Source organism: Plecotus auritus (genome assembly GCF_963455305.1).
Source record: "Plecotus auritus genome assembly, chromosome: 2".
Taxonomy (NCBI): domain Eukaryota; kingdom Metazoa; phylum Chordata; class Mammalia; order Chiroptera; family Vespertilionidae; genus Plecotus; species Plecotus auritus.
In genome coordinates, this window is record NC_137771.1 from 173,489,590 (window position 1) to 173,514,452 (window position 24,863).

The 24,863-nt window shown below is 37.3% G+C and overlaps 1 protein-coding gene across 1 annotated transcript in view; it reads right to left on the reverse strand.

Annotated features, from left to right (window-relative positions):
* Positions 1-6,167: 6,167 nt before the first annotated feature.
* UBXN7 (UBX domain protein 7) overlaps positions 6,168-24,863 on the reverse strand; it is a 75,422-nt gene continuing 56,726 nt past the window's right edge. Inside the window, exons 6-11 of the mRNA XM_080656666.1 lie at positions 20,904-21,050; positions 18,711-18,801; positions 17,557-17,684; positions 8,794-9,187; positions 8,596-8,675; positions 6,168-6,798 (exon numbers count right to left, since the gene is read on the reverse strand). Coding sequence (XP_080512792.1) covers positions 6,637-6,798; positions 8,596-8,675; positions 8,794-9,187; positions 17,557-17,684; positions 18,711-18,801; positions 20,904-21,050 — 1,002 coding nt within the window. The 3' untranslated portion in view covers positions 6,168-6,636. The remainder of the gene's footprint in view (positions 6,799-8,595; positions 8,676-8,793; positions 9,188-17,556; positions 17,685-18,710; positions 18,802-20,903; positions 21,051-24,863) is intronic.

Sequence of the window (24,863 nt, forward strand, 5' to 3'; positions counted from 1 at the left end):
GTCCCAAAATGGGTAAGATAAACAGCTCCTACTATAAGCTTACTACTCATTAACTAAAAAGTGGAGGTCACACACTACTTTCATTCTAATTAGCAGGTAAAATGAGATTTTCTGGTGGCAATGGTCACTCCATGTGAGATTTAACTTACAGGGCAATAAATTATCAAAGTTATTCAGAGCATATGATTAATGTAAAAAACCTATTTATATTATGAATCACACCATTTAATTTATTGATATTTTTCATTATTAAGAACACAGAAGCTTTGAGAAAGCATACTGCAGAACCATTTTGTTGAAAACAGCAACATATCCAACTGAGCATCAACATTTCGATGACATTAACTTGAAATAGATCCTGGTGACAATGTACTCTAAAACCAGTGACTTTGATAGGAAAGAAAAGCAGAATGGCAGGGAGTGGTTCCAGATCAAGAATCTCTCCCTTATCAGTTAAAATGCCCATTTTGAAGCCATGAAAAAAGCAAATAAAAAAGATTTTAAGGAAGGGAGAATTCAATTCCAGGTCAGAATTTATCTAATGATTTGAAATGTTTTCCATTTTATTTACCACATCTAATAAAATGAATGATTCACGGTAGGCTCAGTTAGATTAATAAGTTATTTTAATGGAGATAAAAGTTTTATGTTCAATCTAGCTTAGCTTGACTTCTTATTTGAAAACCCAAGTGACCTTATAAGGGATATAAATCTTAGGGCATTTTGATCTTTATAGAGGAAATACCATTAAGCAACAAAATCTTGCTATCTGTTGCAACAAAATTAAGTACAAGGCAACTTCCCATATTAATAGATTAATATGTGACTGTGCTTAGGCAAGATACTACCATTAGTATTTGTATCTCTAACTCTATAAGTAAATGTGGTTATTTTTTGAAAATACAGAAATGCTAAATTGTTTTATTAATGTAGTTCGTACTGGATTACCCAACTCTACTTTCAGATCATGTGTCAGAGAAAGGCCTGTACCAAAAATCATGTTCATGAGAATGACTGAGGTCCTATGCAATAATACAAGAGCATTCTGCAGGCCAAAAATGGGAGAGGGATGTCATGAAGCTAGCCATTCTATATTTGGAATAAAAGCATTCTTAAGTAGACAGAAAATGAGCTATAAAAATGTTTGCCTCAAAAGCTTCCTTTGTATATTTATAAAAAAAGTTAAAATGTTACCATTAAAGGAGAAGTGAATTTCTTAAACATAGCCAATTTTATTAAAATCATGACTAATTTTCAGAGAATGGATGTCGAAAAATTAGGAACAGAGAATGAAAAAGTATAAAAGGATTAAAAGAGTTTCTAATTAAGGGTTCCATATCATTATATCCAGTAACTTTAACCACAAGTTCACTTCAACGGGAAAACTATCAAGGTAATCATAATCTCTATGAAAAATACTCTGATTCTAAGTGGCCTCTCTATCAGGACTGACACACAGATGAGTCAAAGATCAAAATAACCATCATTAAAATATCAAATTTCTCATAACAGGAGAAATCAACATATTGGCTTGGTATTCTCTGCTGGTTACTTTCAGGACTAAAGAATATTCTTGCCACTATTCTAAAATGTGTACAGTGCAATTAAGTTTCATGAGAATAACTGAAGTGCTAAGCAAGGCAAATCAATAAAGTTGAATAGTCACAGTACACAGATGTCTTTAAGTAGCCTTTTCATCAAGGCATCTATTTTTGGAAAACTGCCATGTTCATCAGAGGGTTGATTCTTCACACTCTCATTTACTTTTTTACACATTTCTTATTCATTAATCTGCATCCTATATTTACTATTAAGTAGTTAAATGAAAGAAGGCAAGAAAGAGAGAATGACACAATGGAGATACACTGTGTGGGATTAAGAAATATTTTTAAAAGTCAGCCTAACTGAATTTGAAAAAGTTGTTTCTACCAAAAGTAAGTAAATTTTACACCTTACACAAATCCATTTCCTAACAATTGCTCAGTGGTAAAGTGTAAGCACACAGGTAAAATAAAATTTAACTCTGGTGTCAGTGAAATATTTGGTTCTCATTAGTTACATTTTACTCATACTCAACAATGTACAGGAATACTGCATTAAGTTTTTTAAATTAATGAATTGTGTTTAAAAGATCATTACTAGATCTATAACCATTATACTCTCCTTTTTGGAGATTTCAGTCAAGTGAGGTTAGTTATTAGGCAAATGAAACCTGGACACAGAAAAAAAGCAAAGGAACTGATTAGCAAGTATACTTTTAATTAACCTAGGGATAATATATAATAAAGAGGAGAGACTAGAAGCATAAACTTTTGGAGTGAAAGGACTTCAGAGATAATCTAATTCAGTGTTCTACAATCTGTGGGTTCCTAGAGTTTCTGCAAGAGTCTGCAATTCCATATGCACATTTACATTTTCTCCATCAATGAAATGATATTAATACTTAACTCCACAGTTCCCCGCCTCTGCCAAATTTTAAAATCCCAAGTTCTTTTACTTGAACAGACTAAGAACTCTTGATCTAGTCCAATATGCTGTGAAGTAGTAGCAGAGCTATTACCCAAGTGCACTTATGCCTACATACAGTGCCCCTTCTGCATATCATATCATATATAATATATATTTAATTTGTACCTGGGTAGAGAAATTCAATCTTTCCTTCACTTTTCAGTTGCTAGTGACTCCCTCTAGTATTTTCCTAAGTGTTCAAGTGAGATCCCTCCTAGCTAAAATTTTAGTCCTGGGAATCAGTAATCCTTTCCTTTTTGTGTATTAGATATGCCTTATTGACAAACGTCATGCCCTAAGTAGTTACAAAAGTTGCAACTAAAGAATACAGGTGAGTCAAAAGAAAATTTGAGCTACAGTATTTGCCACTTTTCAGTTTTACATTTTTGTGAAGACTGTCCTAACTAAAGCGTATACTATTCATTCCCCTTTCTAAACGTCTATTGCAATTATAGTTCAGCCCAGAAATGTGAGCATTTACAGTTCTCCAGTTATCTCATGTGTAGTGTGTCTCTCCAAATGGGTAAAACAGGCAGGAACTACATCTTAGATTTCAAGATGTTTCCAACTTTGATTAAGAAGTCAATAAATTACTGGCTTACATAGTCAAGGAAGAAGAATTTTACAGAATATTTTAAAAGATATACATAAAAGGATTTAATAATCTGGTAAAGGTGGGATGCAGAAAAGATAGTTATATCTTTTCTGAAAAGTTGTTTAAAAAAGATAAAATCCTTTTTTACCATTCTATTTATTCTTAGCAAATAATGCCATAGTTATTTTCCTTTCACATTTTTATCAGTCCACCATTTCAAGAAAACAATAATCAGTCCCTCAAAATAATGATGTAAATGGGAATTTATAGGCATAGCACAAATCCCACCAGCTTTAAGGAAACATAACCAAGTGATACTTTACAGAGCCAAACAAAAGACAGAGAACTTTTTGGGCTGATGCCCCTGTTGGAGGAGACAGCAGCATGGGAGTGAAAAGAGCATGAACTCTGGATGCCAATTTTGATTTTGCCACTTACTGGCTGTGACATCCTGAACAAGTTCTCTGAACTTCAATTTTATTTCTTATATATAAAATGGGGAAAATGTGCATTTTTTGGAGTTCTTATAAAGATTAAGAGAAAATGTATATAAGGTAGCTACTACATGCTAATTACTCAAAATTAGTTGCATGTCTTCCCTCATTTGACTATTCTTTCTCTTCTCTGGTTTCTTCCTAAATCAATTTTAAAAGACGTTTCCTGTCACTTTCCCCCCCACTAGTTTTCATTTTATCTCCCTGTATTTGTCACATCATTTACTCTCAAAATCTACCTTGCTCTTTTCCTCCGAACCTTTTATCTCTTTCAAGCTGTTTCCAATACCTACAAGGAATTACTATTTTAAACTAATTTTTAATTATCTTATTAAGCTCATTTAATCTATTCACTAAAACTTCTCCTCCAAAAAGCAAGGGAATTTACAGAGAAAATAAGACAAATTAGAGGAAGTATACTCTCTAAGTGGATTAAGTTCTTGAGTAAAGCAATATTCCTTATTCACTCTTCCCATGTACAATCTATAATCCCTCCATCCCATTGGCCTCTATATCAAGCCCAGGATAATTATACTGCTGCCTCAAAGTAAAATAAAATCCTTTCGATCTTATACTCTAAACACCCCAGCTGTCTCTAAGTTGAGTCAGTATCTCATGCCCCATTTCTTTAATATGCTTACTTAAATCCCTTTATATATATACTTGGTCATTTCACAGTTGAAAAAGTCACTTTGGTTTCTCATGCATGGATATGCTAGGGCTGAGCTTATCAAAAAGAACTATATCCTATCATTAATGGACATGTTGTCTCAGGTTCCATAGATATGTTTTATAAAGAGAAGCTAATAGGTAAAAGAATAAAATAGAGTCCTACAGGGAAAGTTCTTGGCTTCACATTTTTGACAGATTTGGGCTTTAGCTGTGACTTTGCTGAGTGGAGATAGGTGCCATCATAGCACCCAAACTGGGCGTACCCTCACTTCTTACCCTGTTCCTCCCTGAATTTTTAGATTCTTGACCTTGTCTACTACCAACAGTCTTTTTACCCTCTAATGCATCTTTGATAGTATACAGCTCTATTCCTTAGATAGTAAGTCTATTATCCAAGTTCAGATACAATTAAGGAATTAACATGAAAACCATAATTCCTCAATAATTCAGAAGCTGCTAGTTAGCCTCAAGAGCCTATGAAAAAACACCAAAGTGGTATTACTCAGTCACCAATCTAAAGAGAGAACTTTGACTCAAGATATAAATGAAATTGTAATTATATAAATATATTTATAAATATTTATACAATTATATACTTATACATAAGCACTTACACACACTTAGAAAAAATGTAAGAACATTAATCCAAAAGGACTCACTGAAGAATAAACAGAATTTTCCATGATTTCCTTGAGGCGAAACATTACTCGTTCTTTAGGGTGGGTCCCTCAAAATTCAACCATTAGAAATCATATTCTCTAATTAAGTACTAGCAACACATAAGCATGTTTTTTTAAAATCCCCTAGTTACCAAGCGAATGATCTTAAAATAGATGGGAACTTAAAGGTCTCTGAGTAATAGCAATTTATGTTCCTCAAGTAGAAGGATCAATCAATCTAAATCCCCAACTGATTAAATAAGATCCATTTTATATTATGGTTTTATAGCAGAGTTCTGATTTTGCCACCAGAATCACCACTACCCCATCAGAAGACAAAAGCTCAAAATAAGAACTAAGCATATAATGAAGCTGATAAGTTGAGTAGTGTTATGGAGATTCAAGATGGCATCTTCTAAACAATACTGAAAAAAGCTTTCACCAACTATAATTTGAATGTGGCTTTTGTAGGCAGAAAAAAACCCACAACATCTGAAGACTACTGGCAATCTTCCCCACCTCCCTTACTAAATGTTGTCTTATGGATTTAATTTAAAGGTTTTCCCCGTAGGCTTTCAATTTTGAGACCTTTAGCAAGAAAAAGCATGAGGATTTAAGCTCATTTAGTCACCAGAGACTTTTAGAGACTGTTCAACCAGGGGTAATAAATGAATCACTATTTCTAACCAAAGGAACATGGTTAGCTACTCTCAGCTGCATCTTTTTCTTTCCCCCCCAGGATATGCATAAGTATGCCTAAAGCACATAGGACAATCAATAACCATAGTGGTTAAACTACAAGCCACTGTATTGCATGATTATTGAATAGCTGCCTTCCTATAGATCACTTGTGGACCCAAACAATGGAAGGGCCAAAGGAATTAATATGCCATACTGGCAAAAACAGCAAGCACCTTCCTATCCCAGTCACCACAATATGCTTACTAAAGGTCCACTCTGCGACTAGCAGGATCAGTATAGTTTACAGAGTAGTAACAAAGAAAGTTGTCTCAGGCTAGGTCATTGAATGCCAACCCATGCTACTCACCCAACATTTAACACTCATTTTGCCAATAACACATCTCATGGAAATAATTCTAGCTTGGGAGGATGGGAATCCTTCAAAATGATTTTTAAATGAGATGAATAATAATTATAAGGGATGCTTTTTCCATGTAAATAAAAGCCTGGATATTCTGTTGTGATATTTCTTACATGAACAACAAAACAAAACATGTTAGAGAATTTCTTGTTCCTACTAAAAACAGGGCTTACAAAAAAGGGAGGTTGTTCTTATTCTGAATCTAGCCATTCCTTTAACAAAGGAGTCTGAGGAGTAGTAACATTATCATTTGATCCCGAAAAAGTGCCATGCAAGAGACCACTTATTGGAACACACATTTCCTGCTGCCAGTACTAGGAGGTGTTATCCTTATACTTCCATTTGGTCACCTGATTAGGTAAGAAAGAAAGAAAAGTAGGAAAAAGACGAAAATAGGAGAGGAGAAGAGAGGAGAGGAGAAAAAAAGGGGGTAGGAAGTGAAAAAGACTTATTATAGGAGAGAGCAAGGAATAAAAGAGAAGGCAGGTGACTTGCTTGCCCAACTTTGGCTCTATGGTCCTATGAACCAAAATGCATACTCAGTGACATGGTATCTCACAGGAAAAGGGAAAAAAGGGATAAGCTGAGAGAGGTCAGGCCATGATGTTAATTTCTTTCCTGTACAAAGACAGTCTCTTGAGGACAAAGGCCTGCCTCTTGTAATGTAATGTCATAGTCCAGATGAGAGAGTTTCCTTCGAGGGAAGTTGGTGAGAAGTTCAAAACGTTCATTTGGATATCCTTTAGACTGGACATGCTTCACCAAAGCCTATGAAAAACAAAAGAAAGACAAGACTGTTAGATGGAAATAGAATGAGCATATTAAAGAATTACATATATATCATTAATTAAAAAAAAATAGTTTTTATATATGTTTTCATTGGTTTTAGAGACAGGGAGACAGAGATAGAAACAGTGATGAGAAAGAAACATGGATTGGCTGCCTCCTACAGGCTCCCGACCTGGGATCAAGCCCAAAACCTAGGCATGTGCCCTGACCAGGAATCAAACTGGTGACCTCTTGGTGTTTGGGTCAACACTCAACCACTGAGCCACACCAGCCAGGCAATATAACATTCTTTTTTAAAAAATATGTTTTATTGATTTGAGAGAGAAAGGGAGAGGAGAGAGAGAAACAGAAACATCGATGAGAGGGAAACATCAACATGGATTGGCTGCCTCCTGCATGTTCCCTGTTGGGGATTGAGCCTGCAACCCAGGCATGTGCCCTGACCGGGAATCGAACCCTGACCTCCTGGTTCAGGAGTTGATGCTCAACCACTGAACCACACTGGCCAGGCTAACATTCAGTTTTATCACATTAGATAAAATACGAAGTTTAAGTTATTCTTTCAGATAACCAAAGCTTACTCTTGTGGAAGGGCCAATATAACACTTTGAATGGGGAGATAATAAACGTACGTTAAGCAATACTGAAATACACAGGGTTATTACTATTTCCTCAATAACAAACCCACTATCTATTTATAAAATTATTGTCCTTGGTTTTAAACATTTGATTAGTTTTCCCTTCCATCTTTTTATCGGCAAAGATAATGTCTTTCATTCTACCTATAGCCAATCTTGCCACCTGTGTACCAAATCTCTTCTTGCCTTCTCAGAAACCATGCCTCTACTGAACATCCCTGCTTTTATAGGTATTGTCTACATCTCCCTATCTACAGATGCTTCCCATCAGACTTTAAACATGCTCAGTCTCTCCTTCAATCATTCCCCCCCCCCCCACTCTGATTACTGCATACCCCTCTCTAGCTTCACAACCAAACTTCTCAAAAAGTGCTCTATCCACTGTTTCATCTCACATTCCCTTCCAAATATGAGACCTGGGAAACAGTCTGGGTATCAGCACCAGCAGCCAGATCCGACTTGCATTCAAGTCACACAGTCTTCAAGAATCACACACTCTCTCTCACCACAGAAAACAGCCAGGTAAAAATACCTAACCCAAAGGGGATTCACTCACAGGTATCTGATAAAAAGATGGAAGGGGCTCAAAAAGCTAGTCAGACTCATTCTCTTTTCCAGGAGCTAAAAACGACAGAGAAAGGTCCATCAGCTGTGAACTTTAGAGAAAAAGCCCCTCAGTATCACTATGTCGTGGACCATGTACAGACTCAGAGGTAAAAAAAAAAGCCACCAGTATACAGAGAGAAGAATGGTATGAAGCAGAGAATTACAGTGGACCGAACAGGCACCAGGACAGAAACACAAAAAATAATTGCCGTGGTTCTTAACTATTCTGTAGGTCTAGCTACAAGAAAGCCAGAAGCCCCATTATAGTCTTCACTCCTCTTTTCTGAGTAATAATTTCCAGTTGGAAAATGAAATGCAGCCATGGAATAGAACAGCCTTGTCTGGAACAGACCCTATGTGACTTGTCTAAGATAATTCAGGAAGGAAATATACTAATTAGAATTCAGATTAACCTGTTATATTTCCTTAGAGGTCAGACTGAATACCTAACACTTATTTCAAAGAACAAGCCAATTACACCAATTAATTAGTTTCTCTCCTTTAAGCCAGTGCTTAAATTAGATATACTTACTAGCAATTTAGCTTGCTCTGGAAGAGTGATTTGTTCCCTTTTTCCATCTGGATACCGCAACATCAGCTGTGCTTTTGGTCCTGGGGTTAAAAAAAAAGATACAGGAGTTTAAGATGGAAGACTAATTTAAACAAATAAATATACATCCCTTCAGTAATATTTAAGTTTCAAGTAAAGTAGGTCTAGAATATAACTCACCATTTACATCTATGCCCTCCACTATTCCATCTGATTTTTCAGGTGACATCTCTAATATTTCTGAATCCATGACTGACAATCCTTGGTGGTTTGTGGTTGTTCCAGGCTCAGTTCTGGGTGGGGGCTCAGTTAGCAGCCTTCTGTTTTCCTCTTTTCTATGCCCCAAATCTTTATGGGGAGACTTTCTGGACTTGGCAAGATTCTCTATCTCCTCTTCTTCATCAGAGCCACACACGGATATAAATTCCTCACTGCCAGAAAAAAGTTCAGATTCAGATTCTTCATCCGAGCGGCTATCCTGTTTTGTCTGTGATGAATCAAAATGTGTCTCTTGCAAGGAGGCTCTGATGGCAGCTTCTAGCTGGCTGTCTTCACTTGCATCTATAAGGCTCTCCTGCAAGACGCAGTCATAAAACACAGGTGGAAAGAGAAAGAAAACAGTTAAACCAAAAATAGTCAAGCCAGACAAGGCACAAGAAATATGATAGTTTGCCATTATTATTTTCTACTAAATGTATGTCTTCTACTAAATTTTCAGCTAGTTGAAGGCAACGTTTTGTCTTACACAACCAAGTTGGAATGGATAGTTTAAAAATAAAAATGAAAACTGTCATACCACCTGGCATAATGATGTTGCAAGCATAGGGGAGTTTTTTACATCAAAATGAATAAAATTAAGAAAACAGGATACTGACTGCCCAGAAAAAGACAAGAATTAAGGTTTTATATACAAAGCAAAAACATTAGTCTTTAACATGACTATATAAAGAAGCATGTCTACCTTGCTCACCATTATATTCTTCAATTAGCATTGTTTTGCCACATAGAATATCAAGAAACAGCTTAGTAATTATCGTTTTGCAAAAAAAAACTAACAGATCTCTAACATTCAAAACAAAATACCATACAATAAATTGGAAAAAAGAACTACATTTTCCCAAGCTTAATTACAATAAGATTTTCATTGTGATGATGAGAAATGCAAATTTACTAGTTTTCCTTTTGGTAAAGTTCTAATGCCACAGATTTCATTAAACTTATTCAGTCACAAAATATGGGTTGTTTACCAAAGCAATTTTGACAAAGAAGAAAAAAACTGAAGGTGTCATACTCCCCGATTTCAAACTGTTTTCCAAAACTATAGTACTTAAACAGTATGGTGCTGGCATAAAAACAGACACACAGAACAAGGGAACAGCACAGAGAGCCCAGAAATGAACCCATGCTTATATGGTCAATTACTCTACGACAAAGGAGGCAAGAATATACAAGGGAAAAAGACAGTCCCTTCAATAAATGATACTGGGAATACTGGATATCCACATGCAAGAAAATGAAACTAGACCACTTTCTTATACCATATACAAGAATAAATTCAGCCCTAACCGGTTTGGCTCAGTGGATAGAGCGTTGGCCTGGGGACTCAAGGGTCCCAGGTTCGATTCCGGTCAAGGGCATGTACCTTGGTTGCGGGCACATCCCCAGTAGGGGGTGTGCAGGAGGCAGCTGATCGATGTCTCTCTCTCATCAATGTTTCTAACTCTCTATCCCTCTCCCTTCCTCTCTGTAAAAAATCAATAAATATATTTTTTAAAAAAGAATAAATTCAAAATGGATGAAAAACTTAAATGTAAGACCTGATATATCTGATAAGGGGTTAATATCCAAAATATATAAGGAACTCATACAACTCAACATCAAAAACACAAATAATCCAATAAAAAATGAGCAGAGCACCTGAACAGACAGACATCTCTCCAAAGAAGACATACAGATGGCCAATAAAATAAATCATTAGGGAAATGTAAATCAAAACCACAAAGGTTATTACCTTACAACTGTCAGAATGCTATTATAAAAAAAGACAATAATAAAGAACAAGTGTTGGCGAGGATGTGGAGAAAAGGGAACCCTCCTGTGCATTGTTGGTGGGATTATAAACTAGTGCAACTACTACAAAACAGTCTGGCGATTTCTCAAAAAAATTAAAAATAGAACTACCATGTGACCCAGCAATTCCACTTCTGGGTGTTCATCCAACGAAAATAGAAAACACTAATTAGAAAAGATATATGCAATATATACAATGATAGCCAAACCCCACCAACTGCAGCACTGTTCACAATACCAAGATATGGAAGCAACCTGGGTATCCATCAATAGAATGAATGGATGAAATAATGTGGTACATACACACAATGGAATATTACTCAGCAATAAAAAATAAAGTACAAACTTCCAGTTATAAACTAAGTCATAGGTATGTAATATATAGCAGAGCATATAGTCAATAATATTGTAATAACTTTGTATGGTGACAGTTAGTAGACTTATTATGGTGATCATTTCAAAGGGTATATAAATGTTGAATCAGTATGCTGTATACCTGAAACTAACAATGTACGTGAACTATAATTTATATTTTTAAAAATTTTTAAAATAATAAAACAAAAACTATACAAACAAAACAAAAGCATTGTTTGGGTAGAAATTATTTAGATTCTAACTCAAACAAAGCCATACAAAAAATAAAATCTGTAAGATAACCGAAAGTTGAACACTGGATATCTCATGATGTCAAAATTACTAATTTTTAAAGTGTGTGTTAATGGTATTGTGATTTTTTAAAAAATGTATTTTTATTGATTTCAGAGAGAAAGGGAGAGAGTGATAGAAACATCAATGAGAGAGAATCATTGATCGGCTGCTTCCTGTACACCCCCTACTGGGGATCAAGCCCACAACCTGGGCATGTGCCCTTGATTGGAAACCTTCAGTCCGCAGGCTGACGCTCTATCCACTGAATAAAACCGGCAAGGGCTTGTGATTGTTTTTTAAAAAGAGCCTTTGTCTCTAGAGAGAACAGGCTGACAGCTGTCAGAGGGGAGGAGACTGAGTCATGGGACTGAGTGAAAAAGGTGAAGGAATTAAGGAAAAAAAAACAACACACCTAAAAATCTCAGACACCAACAACAGTATGGTGATTACCAGAGGGAAAGGGAGGTGGGGGAAGGTAGAAGAGGGTATAGGAAGGATAAAGGGTGATGGAAGGAGACTTCACTTTGAGTGGTGAACATACAGTATTATAGAATTGTATTCCTGAAACCTAATTTAACCAATATCACCCCAATAAATTCAATAAATTAAAAATATATAAAACTTTTGCCCTAACCGGTTTGGCTCAGTGAATAGAGCGTCGGCCTGCGGACTCAAGGGTCCCAGGTTCGATTCCAGTCAAGGGCAGGTACCTTGGTTGCGGGCACAACCCAAGTAGGGGGTGTGCAGGAGGCAGCTGATTGATGTTTCTCTCTCATCAATGTTTCTAACTCTCTCTCCCTCTCCCTTCCTCTCTATTAAAAAACAATAAAATATATTTTAAAAATATATATATATAAAACTTTTACTTGAAGGTCTTAAAAAAAAAAAGCCTTTGTCTTTTAAAGATATATGCCAAAGTAGGTATAAGGAATGAAACAATGAATTCTAAGATTTACTGCAAAATAATGTGAAGATAGGATACAGATAAAACAAGACTGGCCACTTGTTGATAATTACTGAAATTAGTTAATGGATACATAGTTTAATAAATTCCTTATAGTTTTGAATATCCTTAAAAAATTCCACAATAAAAGGGTAAAAAAAAAAAGTATGGGCTGTTAACACAAAAACTAAAGGAATCTCATTTTGGCTTTCACTATCTGCCAATAATATAGCAAAAAATAAAGTTAAAGCTAACTTATCACTCCCACCCCCCCTAAAAAAAGAGTAAGTGCATGTGCCCATGTGACCCACAATGACTTAGGTAGACTGCAGTTTTATAACAATGACATTGCACACCACATAGCTTGATTTTAAAGATTATCACCTTGGCAACTGCTGGCTTCCTACTCAGTATCCATTCTCCTGATTCCTTACTTACAGAATCCTAATAATGTGGATAAAAGAAAACATATCAAGCTAGAAATGTCCATTTACCAGTTTCCCTTGTAGCTAGAAAAAAACTTGTGATATGGAGCTAAAGCACTTACAGAGAAAGTATAGAACCAACTGCCCATATTAGAAAAAAGTGGTCTCAATTAATTCCCTGTTTCCATATTAAAATTTTAAAAAGTACTCACATAGAATAAGAAGATAAAATTAAACCCAACTACACAGAAGAAAAAAAGATGGAAATCAATCAATGACCTTGAAAACAAGAAAAATTCAATGAAACCAAAAGCTTTTAAAATAATAAAATTGTCAGGGGAAAAAAGAAGCCACAAATTACTATAACAGGATTGAAAGAGGGCACATCACTACAGACACTGCAGTCATTAAAGGAATTACAAGGATATATAATAAATAAATTTAAGTCAATATATATGACACCTTTGGTAAAATGGACAAATCCTTAGAAAGACACAACCTAATAAAACTCATTAAAGATAGATATCTAAGCATTCCTATAACTATTAATTAAATTGAATATGTAGTTTATAACTTCCCACAAAGAAACTCTAGACTCAGGTAGTTTCACTGGTGAATGTCATCAAATATTAAGGAAGAAATAACATCAATTTTACATAAACTTCCAGGAAACATAATAGGAGAAAACACTTCCCAATTCATTTTAAGGCCAGCATTAACTTGATATCAAAACCAGACAAAGATATTACAAGAAAAACAAAACAATCATATAAAAAACTACAAACAATATCTCTCATGAACTAGACACAAAAATTCTTGACAGAAATATATTAGAAAGTAATGCATCATAACCAGGTGGGTTTTAGCACAGTAATGAAAGGTTGGATTACCATTAAAAAACCAAACAATGGAATTCACTAAAAATAGAAATCTGTATGATCATCTCAAAAGATGTGACAAATCATATGACAAAATCCCCTTATAATGAAAATTCAGCAAACTAGGATTAGAAGGAAACTTCCTCAACCTGATAAAGTGTATCTATAAAGAGCCCTCACTGGTCTGGCTCAGTGGATGCAGGGGTCCTCAAACTACAACCCGTGGGCCACATGCGGCCCACTGAGGACATTTATCCGGCCCGCCGGGTGCCGCTGCCTGTCCTGCTTAGCAGCCGACTCGTCCCAGGCCCGCAGTGCACATAGGAATTTGTTCATAGTTTGTTGTTCTTTTAAACTATAGTCCGGCCCTCCAACGATCTGAGGGACAGTGAACTGGCCCCCTGTTTAAAAAGTGTGAGGACCCCTGGGAGCCATCGGCCTGTGGATTGCAGGGTCCCAGGTTTGATTCCGTGTTGGCTCAATCCCCAGTGGGGGGCAGGCAGGAGGCAGCCGATCCATGATTCTCTCTCATCATTGATGTTTCTATCTCTCTCTCCCTCTCCCTTTCTCTCTGAAATCAATAAAAATATGTATTTTTTAAAAAGTTTCCACTCTACAAGAAACATAAAGGTAGTATCAATTTTTTTTTTTAATCCTCACCTGAGGATATATTTCCATTGATTTTTTTTTTTTTTTTAGAGAGAGTGGAAGAGAGAGGGAAAGACAGAGAGAAATATCGATGTGAGAGAAACACATCAATTGGTTGCCTCCTGCATGTGCCCAGACCAGGGCCCAGGCCGGGAGGAGCTGCAACTGAGGTACGTGCCCTTGACTGGGATCAAATCTGGACCCTTCAATCTGCAAGCCAATGCTCTATCAACTGAGCCAAAAATCAAATTTAATGGTGAAAGACAATACTTTCACCCCAACACCAGAAATAAGGATCTCTAATATCTTCCTGCTTTTAACTTTGTGCTGGAAGTCCTAACTAAGAAAAAATAAATAAAAGGCAAGAGATTGAATAGGAAGATATAAAGTAAGTCTATTTGTGTACAACATGACTATTTCTATAGAAAATTCAAAGGAATCGACAAAAAAGCTATTAGAACTAATTAGTGAATTCAGCAAGATTGCAGGTTACAAGCTCATTATATAAAAACTATAAAACATTGCTAAGAAAAATTCAAAGCTTAAATAAATGAGATATACTATATGCCATGTTCACGGATCTGCAGACTCAATATTGTTAGGAGTAAATTCTCTCCAAAATTATCCATAGAGGCAATGCAATTCCAATCAAAGTCCTGGTACCTTTCTTTGTAGAAAGTGACAAGCTGATTATATGCAAAAGACCTGAACAAAACAAAACAACTACAAAGGTGGAAGACTTAACCATGACATTTCAAGACTTAATAAAGCTACAGTAATCATTAAGACTGAAATACTGGTATAAAGAAAGATGTATTAATCACAGGAAAGAATAGAGTCCATAAACCCAACATATATGATCATTTTTTTATAAGGGTTCAAAGGCAATTCAATGGGGAAGGGATGATGCTGGAACAAGTGCATAGCCATGTGCAAACAACCAAAAAACCGTAACTAGAACCTACCCTAACACCATATACAAAAATTAATTCCAAGAGGATCACTGACTTAAGAGCTAAAAATATAAAAAAAGATTTATCACATAAGACAAAAAGCAAAGAATATAAAAGTTGATAAATTGGATTTCATCAGTAATTTAAAATTTGCTCTTCAAAAGACACTATGAGTAAGTAACACACTGGGAGAAAATTATCTATAAACTCCATATGTAGACTATAAAAAGAACCCTTATAGACCTGGCTAGGTGGCTCAGTTGGTTGGAGCATTGTCCCGTAAACCAAAAGGTTGTGGATTTGATTTCTGGTCAGGGCACATTCCTGTATTACAGGTTCGATCCCTGGTTGGGGTGCATACAGGAGGCAACTGATCGATATTTCTCTCTCCCTTTTCCTCTCTAAAATTAGTAAAAAACATATCCTCGGGTGAGGATAAAAAAAAAAAAAGGACCCTTACAATTCAGTAAGATGACATGCAACCCAATAAAAAACAAGCCAGAGACCTGAATTGACACTTCATCAAAAGAGATAGCAAAAAAGCACATGAAAAGATACTCATACCAAAATTTGTCAAATTTTGATTTTTAAATGTGTTCAGTTTATTGCACAGTAATTATAAGGCTATAAAATTTTTAATATTATAAACTTAAGGTTAATTTATCACACACACAGAAAAGCAAGCAATGTGCCCACATGACATGAAACAGCTTGGACAGACTGCAGATAACACTATATACCATGTAAGTTGATTTTAAAGAATAACACTATGATGAACACTGCTAGTTTCCTATCTCTCATCCAGTCTTCTCTGCTTCCTTATTAACAGAGCCTCCGTTATGTTTGTGCAAGAAAATGTGCCCAGCTAAAATAAGCAAAACTCTTATCCGTGGTTATCTGTCTACCTTTGTAACCCCATTCCTCCTTGTCATGCTTGCACCTAAGAGCATAGCATCTAACTGACCATGAGAACAAAAGCCAATAAATACTAGAGATGGAGGGGAGAAAAAAAGAGGAGGAACCTGGTTCCTTGATGACATATACAAAGTCAATCCCTAGACTGCTTGCTTCTGGACTTCTTGCTGAGAAAAGTAGATGTCTTCCTTGTTTAAGCCATTATTTGTTGATGTTTCTCTTGCACACAGTTGATCAAAATTTATAATAATCAGATAATTTACTATAGTAAGTAGAGTCTGAGGTACTAAGTCACCCAAATTATCCCTATGTATTTGTCCAATTTTTATGGTCCCACTATTTTCCATTAATTCCCTTAATTTTTATAAGAGAGCTGGTAAGGCTGTAAATTCAATTTATGTTGAAATTCAGCAACTCAGGCTCTGGTTTTTTACAATATCAGCCTTATGACTGCAAAAGATAAGGAACTCCCTTAGGACAATTATCGAAACTCTGGATTTTTTAATGCCTTAAAAAAGAATTATAGGTAAGCAAAACTCTTAGCAATGGAAAAAAAAACACAGAAATAGTCTATAGATAAAAGTGAAACAATGTTTTAGTTCTGCTCTGTTGTGTGTGAGTTATTGGGGGGAGGGGGATTCTATACCACCTCTTGGCAAGTATCCATATAGTCTTTCATTAAATGGGTACTTTATTCTATGTGATTAGTTAAGTAACTTTCATCACTGCATGATATGGACTATTAAACTCTTATCTTTGAAAACTAGTTTTATCCTCATTGACAATCAAACCCTAACAGCTCCTACAACCAATGTGAAATTCTGATATCTTTGTAGATCTATGATTTCCAATTAATATTTTAGACCAATTACCAAATAAGTCTGCCTAATAATAGCATATTATATCAGCACCACGCTCTAACCAACTGAGCTAACCGGCCAACGGACATAATAGCATATTACAGAAATTAAGTACAGAAGTAATCGCAAGGTGGGCTAGAGAGCCAGGCCCTAAAGCTATATAACCAGTAATAATGACCACCTATACCATGAAGTTTTCTAGCAAAAATACCATTTAAAAAATTTTTTTTTTTTACTGCTGCTTAGACCTGGCAATGCTGCCCTTGAAAGAAGTGGATTCCTCCCTCTATCACCGGGGCTTGCTAAATCAGTTCCCCCCCTCACTGCTACATATTCACATTGCTTACTTCTAAACCCAGGTCTTAGGTCACATGACTGCAAGGGAGACTGAAAATATGAATCGTATGATTTCACTGAGAAGACAGAATCCGCATGTGGGAAATTATCAAAATATAAGAAGGGCATCTAAGATGTACAGCCACAAATTATAACTGTCCAATACTTACATTAATATCTTTAAGATCTTAACCTCAAACATTTTACATAAGACATCTATATACAATTACATTTAATTGTTCATCATCACTTTTTAGTCATACTTACTGAACGGGCACATTTTTTGGGGGGACTGCTAGAAAGTCCATCCAGTTGCCCATGTTCACCAAGAAATCCCGTCACTTGGTCCAAGAAAGAAGATACGTCTAACTGGTGCCACTCTACTAGCTTCTGACCTAAAAATAAAAAAACAGGATATATAAATATAATAAAATCAACATATTTTATCAACATTCTCATTAAGTATTTTTTTGGTATTTGCATAATTAAAATTTTAGGAACACATATTCCCACTGTTAGGACTCAGGGAAATATAGTCCTTAATGGCCACAGGAGAACGAAGACCAAGAACTTGTCCAAGCTTCCTGCCACAGGAGGACAAAGATCAGGAAAATTTGCTGGACACCAGGAATCAGACTATATAAGGAATTAAAACTGTCCTAAAAACACCTGATTGCACATCCACATTCCAAGCCCACCAACTCAGCCTCCCAGACCCACTGACGACAAGAGCTTCCCACCATTGACTGCATATAAGGATGAAACTCCAGCTCCTGGGGACAGACATCATCAACCCAATATCCCCTTGGTTCAATGCTATGCAGCCCTTCCCTTTGGATATCCCTTCCCCCACCCCTCTTCTTAAAATAAATTCAATTTTTCTTTATCCATCATCTGAAATGGCTATTTAGCCTGCCCAAGTACCACCACGTTAACCTTTCACCTACCCTTCACCAGTTTAAATTACATAGTGTTTTCATAACCCAAAAAAGTCATCAATTATATAGCCAACCTAAGATTCCCATCTTGATAAAACTTAATTCATTAATAATAAAAACCAGTTCTACCCTCCACTTCTCTGGTGGGATTACAACCAGTACCTGAGCAATCTTAATATTTTAATAATAGAAAACCCAAGGGGATCCCTTAAAATATGACAAGATAAAACAGTTATTTTTAGGAAATTCAGAGCTGCAAAAATATAAAATACTATCATCTCCCCAAATTGTCAGAAACAGACTCCCTAACATATTTCAATAGATGTTTAAATAATTCTAAAGGACCTGAATAAAAACCCTTCACCTAAATTATTACAAAGAATTCTGAAACTGAATCCAGTCAAGTATTAAGATCAAATATTTAGGTAACTGAAAAATAAGTCATAGGTCAATTGCTGTAAACTGATATAAAATAAATATTACCTGTCCGTGGATCCAAGATGGAAACATAGGGGAAATCCCCTAGCTTATAAAACTGTATGTATCTCTGACCTTCCTCACTGTCATGATAAACCTGTTAAATCATTGATATAAAGAAAAGTCAACCTCTAAAAAAGTATCAACTGTATCCTCGTTATATACCAACAACAATTAATTCTCCAAATACACCTTTAGTATATGTTAGGATTCATTCCTACATTAAAGAGAAAAATGAAAGTAATCTGGTGTGAACTACCTCAACTTCCTGTCCTCAGTCCCCGGGAAAACTTTTATCAATCCATTTTTCCTCCCTTCCCAGTTCAGAAGAGATATTGCTCTTTCTGATCAAGTTATCTGTCCACCTATATTATTCCAAACTCTATCATATACATCTTAATAAATCACTACATATTGAGATGATAAGCTTGAGTGGCTAGCATAATGCTAGTCAAAGAGATGCTCAATCAATCGTTGCAGAAGAGCCCAGCTGGTGTGGCTCGGCAGTTGAGCATTGACCCAGAACCAACAGATCACTGATTCGATTCCCGGGCAGGGCACATGCCCAGGTTGTGGGCTCTATCCCCAGTAGGGGGTGTGCAGGAGGCAGCCGAACGATGATGCTCCTCTCTCATTGATGTTTCTATCTCTCTACCCCTCTCCCTTCCACTCTCGCTATAAAAAAAAAAAAAAATCAATACAAACATATTAAAAAAAAATTTGTAGAAGAAAAGTTTACCATTCAAAAAAATATTGAACTTAGGGAACCTGTAAAACATGAATGAATTAATAACATTAACAGCGCCCTGACCGATTTGGATCAGTGGATAGAGCGTCGGCCTGCGGACTCAAGGGTCCCAGGTTCGATTCCAGTCAAGGGCATGTACCTTGGTTGCGGGCACATCCCCAGTAGGGGGTGTGCAGGAGGCAGCTGATCGATGTTTCTCATCGATGTTTCTAAATCTCTACCCTCTCCCTTCCTCTCTGTAAAAAATCAATAAAATATATTTTTTTAAATAAATAACATTAACAGCATATCTTATAGTGGAAAAAATTAAGTTCATTCAGATGTTTTTATTTTCTAAATTTTTCATAAAAAAAATAAAAAATTTGAACAAGATTATCAAACCTTAGCTTGATAGTTTACATAAAAAGAAAATAGAATTAGCAAGATTAAGTGACAAACCTAAGAAATATAAATAAAAAGTATAAAACTCAAGCTAAAATCCAAGTCTTAGTCATATGTTTTTCCATTACTCAAGATCTTCTACATTCACACTGTCAATTATAACAACCACTACAACATGTACTACTGAAGTACTTGAAACGTGGCTGGTCTGAACTGAGCGGTTCTGTATGTATAAAATATACACACCACATCTTGGAGACTTCACACATACATACACAAAAATCAAAACATCTCATTAAGATTTTAATATTTGTTTGATATTAGATATATTGATTTTAAAACATTAAAATTAATTTCACCTGTTTCTTTTGACCTTTTAAAATGTGGCTACTAGAGCACTTTTAATTAAATATGTGGCTCACATTATATCCCTACTAGAGGCCTGGTGTATGAGATTCGTGCCCTGGGGGTGGGAGGGTTGTCCCTCAGCCGGGCCTGCACCCTCTCTGTCCGGGACCCCTGGGGGATCGGGCCTAAGCCGGCAGCCAGACATCCCTCTCACAGTCCAGGGCTCTCACAGTCTGGGACCCCTCGCTCCTTAACTCCCACCACTGCCGCTGCCCTTGCCAGCCATGAGCCCGGCTTCTGGCTGAGCAGCGCTCCCGCTGTGGGAGCGCATTGACCACCAGGGGGCAGCTCCTGCATTGAGCATCTGGCCCCTGGTGGTCAATGCGCGTCATAGCGACCAGTCGATTTGCATATTAGGGTTTTATTATATAGAATTGAATAGTACGGTTGTACACTCTATCAAGATATTTAAGGTCATCTGAGATATGAATATTATATAGTTACGCAGCATGGTTCTTTCTTTCCTTTCCTCGAAGAGTTCTTCATTGTTGCCCTAATTTTCACTTGTCCTTACTATTTCAGCCATTATGTGTGGTTTTACCTTTACATATATCATAATTTAACTCAGTTATTAAAATTTTTGCAGTTTATTACTGAATTCCTCCTTCTCAACATCCCATACTACAAAAGTAAAATGCTACTAAAACCTTAACTCTCCTCACCTGCCAGAAAATGAAATGTTCCCGGATAATATTCTTCACAGCATCATTGCTCCATACATCACGATTGAGGCACTGGCATGCAAAGTCTTGTACATTTTGAATGTTTATCATCAGCCACTTATTCTGCATCTGCCCACACTCTTTGGCCTGTAAGAGTAAAGTTACAGAACACCTGTTAGAAATAATTTCTCCTTGGTAACTGATAGGTTTCAGAGTTCAGAAACTGTTATCTTTTCATTTAAATATTACTTTTTCCCCTCAAGTATAACATCTAGAGTTTTTGGTGTGTGTGTGTGTGTGTTTATATATAATTTACATTAATTTGCATAGATATATATAACTATACTGTCCATTTTCAAGCACTTTTCAAATTTAAATAAACTGTTATTGTTATAATGGCTGGACTTTTATTGTACACTTAAACATCTGAAAAAAATTATACAAACTTAAGGTAAAGTCACAAAATTCTATCACATTATCTCTTTCAACCCCTATTAGGCATGTACTATTTTATAGGATCACCTTTAATATTTCTGTAAAAGGTGCTAAGGGTTTTTTCTCTTAGGGTTGTTTTCCTAGGAGATTTCAAAAAATGAGATTATAAGATCAAAGAATGTTTCAGAATGATTTTTAAAAGACCCCCCAATTTATAGTACAAATATTAATTATGAGTGTGTACTTTTTACCTAATAGTTCGTTGTCACCATAAAAACCTAAAAAGTTGCTGAATACAAAAATTGGCAGAAAAGCAAATGAGCGAGCAAATGCTTCCTTAAATCTTTGAACAGGAACAATGAAATGAAAGCCATAGTTTTGAGTAATTTTGTCTTGGAACAATATTATTTCCCATACCAGACTGACATAGATCTTCAATTAACTCAGGTTAATGACAGTTGAAAAACATACATCATTTTGGAGGTATTGAACAATGTAAGACTATCTTCTGCTTGAAGAAGGTTTACACAGTCTTACAGATAACTGTTATCTTATTTTTTTATATGAATCCTCCAGAAAAAAATCATTTTCTAATATTTAATGTTGATTCCACAGGTGAAAACTCAAGTTCAAAAAGGAATCCCTGAATTGAGCCAGAAAGCTGTATTTAGTCAAAAGCTTATGTTAAAATATATAAATACTAGAGGCCCAGTGCATGAATTTCGGTGTGTGTGGGGGGGTGTCCCTCAGCCCAGCCTGCACCCTCTCCAATTTGAGACCCCTTGAAGGATGTCCAACTGCCCGTTTAGGCCTGATCCCACCAGGCCTGCAGGGGAGGGCAGTTCATAGCCCCGGGTATGCAGTTCACCCCTAACTGCCCTCCCTGCAGGCCTGGTCGCCCCTAACTGTCCTCCCCTGCAGGCCTGGTCGCCCCCAACTGCCCTCCCCTGCAGGCCTGGTTGCCCCCCAACTGCCCTCCCCTACAGGCCTGGTCCCCCACCCCGCCCCAACTGCTCGCCCTTGCAGGCCTGGTTGCCCCTAACTGCCCTCCCCTGCCAGCCCGGTCACCCCTAACTGCCCTCCCCTGCCGGCCTGGTTGCCCCTAACTGCTCTCTCCTGCTGGCCTGGTTCCCACCAACTGCCCTCCCCTGCAGGCCTGATAGCCCACAACTGCCCTCCCCTGCTGGCCATCTTGTGTCCACATGGGTGGGCTATGTTGTGTGTTGGAGTGATGGTCAATTTGCATATTACCTCTTTATTATATAGGATAATAAAATTATTCCTTACTCCTATCCTATAAAGTAATAGTGTTAACTTACTTCCTTACCTATAGCATGCACAAAGATTTGATAAATGAGTGATAAATGTATACTTATATGCCTTAACTGAAGAAAGAGCATTTGAGAGGGGAAAATTTAACACACATTTTTATAACAGGGTAAATGTACATAAGTCTGGCTAAAACTACAACACAGAGAAGAAAAAAAAGTCAAGAGTTTAAAAATGATGGTCATTTGCTTTTGTTTTTAAAAGTTCATTTATTCACATTTATGCTTTAATTCAGATTCATTCATTCAACAAATAAACTTACTGAGTACCTATCATGTTTCAGGTATAGGTATAGATGCTGGAATTAGAGCAGTTACCAAAACACAAAAATCCCTGCCTTCATGAAGCATACATTGGAGAGAAACCTTATATCAATCAGTATAAGAAACTAAACTACTGCTGGAAGGAAAAGGCCCGAAGACATGAATTTTATGCAAAGCAACAATGTTTAGAGGGAATATAAGAGAGTCTTACACAAATGATGAACTTTCCCTCTTGGAATCTATTAGATTGTTCAGAATCAACATTCAAAAGCCATTTTATGAAGACCCAAGGACAAGTGTGGCTACGTCAAATGGAGACATTTGTGATATAACTTATTTGTGACAAGTGGGAAACAGTGAGAGTATCTCTCCCAGTCCAAAACAGATAATTAAAGTAAGAAAGAAAAAAAAAAAGAATAGCCCTGGCTGGTTTGGCTCACTGGATAGAGCATCAGCCTGCAGACTGAAGGGTCCTGGGTCCAAGTCAAGGGCACATGCTGGGGTTGTGGGCCTGATCCCCAGTGGGGGGTTGTGCAGAAGGCAGCCGATTGGTGATTCTCTCTCATCACTGATGTTTCTCTCCCTCTCCATTCTTCTCTGAAATCAATAAAAATATATATTTTTTAAAAATACAAAGGAAAAGATATTTTATAATAATCGATATACACAAAGTCAAGAAGAAAATATATTAAAACTAGAGGCCCGGTGCACGAAATTCGTGCACGGGGGGTGTGTCCCTCAGCCGAGTCTGCACCCTCTCCAATCTGGGACCCCTCGAGCGATGTTCGACTGCCCGTTTAGGCCTGATCCTACCGTTTAGGATCGGGCCTAAACGGGCAGTCAGACATCCCTCTCACAATCCAGGACTGCTGGCTCCCAACTGCTCACCTGCCTGCCTTCCTGATTGCCCCTAACTGCTTCTGCCTGCCAGCCTGATCACCCCCTAACCACTCCCCTGCCAGCCTGATTGATGCCTAACTGCTCCCTTGCCAGCCTGATTGCCCCTAACTACCCTTCCCTGCAGGCCCGGTCACCCCTAATTGCCCTTCCCTGAACTCCTGGTCTCCCCCAACTGCTCTCCCCTGCAGGCCTGGATCCCCTCCCAACTGCCCTTCCCTGCAGGCCCGGTCACCCCCAACTTCCTTCCTCTGCTGGCCTGGTCACCCCTAACTGCCCTCCCCTGCAGGCTTGATCGCCCCCAACTGCCCTCCCTTGCAGGCCTGGTCCCTCCCAACTGCCCTCCCCTGCTGGCCATCTTGTGGTGGCCATCTTGTGTCCACATGGGGGCAGCCATCTTGTGTGTTGGAGTGATGGTCAATTTGCATATTATTCTCTTATTAGATAGGATAGAGGCCTGGTGCACGGGTGGGGCCGGCTGGTTTGCCCTGAAGGGTGTCCCGGATCAGGGTGGGGGTTCCCTTGGGGTGTGGGGTGGCCTGGGTGAGGGGCCTGTGGTGGTTTGCAGGCTGGCCACGCCCCCTGGCGACCCAAGTAAAGGGATTTATTTATCTTCTATAATTGAAACTTTGTAGCCTTGAGCGGAGGCCAGGGCCGGCCAGGAAGCTTGGCTTCCTCCATCGCCAGGGAAACCCAAGCCTCCTGCTCACTCTGTGGTCGCAGCCATCTTGGTTGGGTTAATTTGCATACTTGCTCCTGATTGGCTGGTGGGCATGGCTTGTGTGCGTAGTGGAGGTACAGTCAATTTGCATGTTTCTCTTTTATTAGTGTAGACATGCACAGTACTTTTTAATGGAAATTGTGATTTTAATTTTTTCCCCCACTGGTTTGCTATATTTGCCAACTTTGAATAAAACTAAATATAAGCTATGTATAAAGTTTATTTTTTAAAAGTTTATCTTACATATTTTGTTACTGAATTGGTACTTTATATTTTTAGCTAAAATATTTTTACTTACTAGCAGGACTTTTTTTT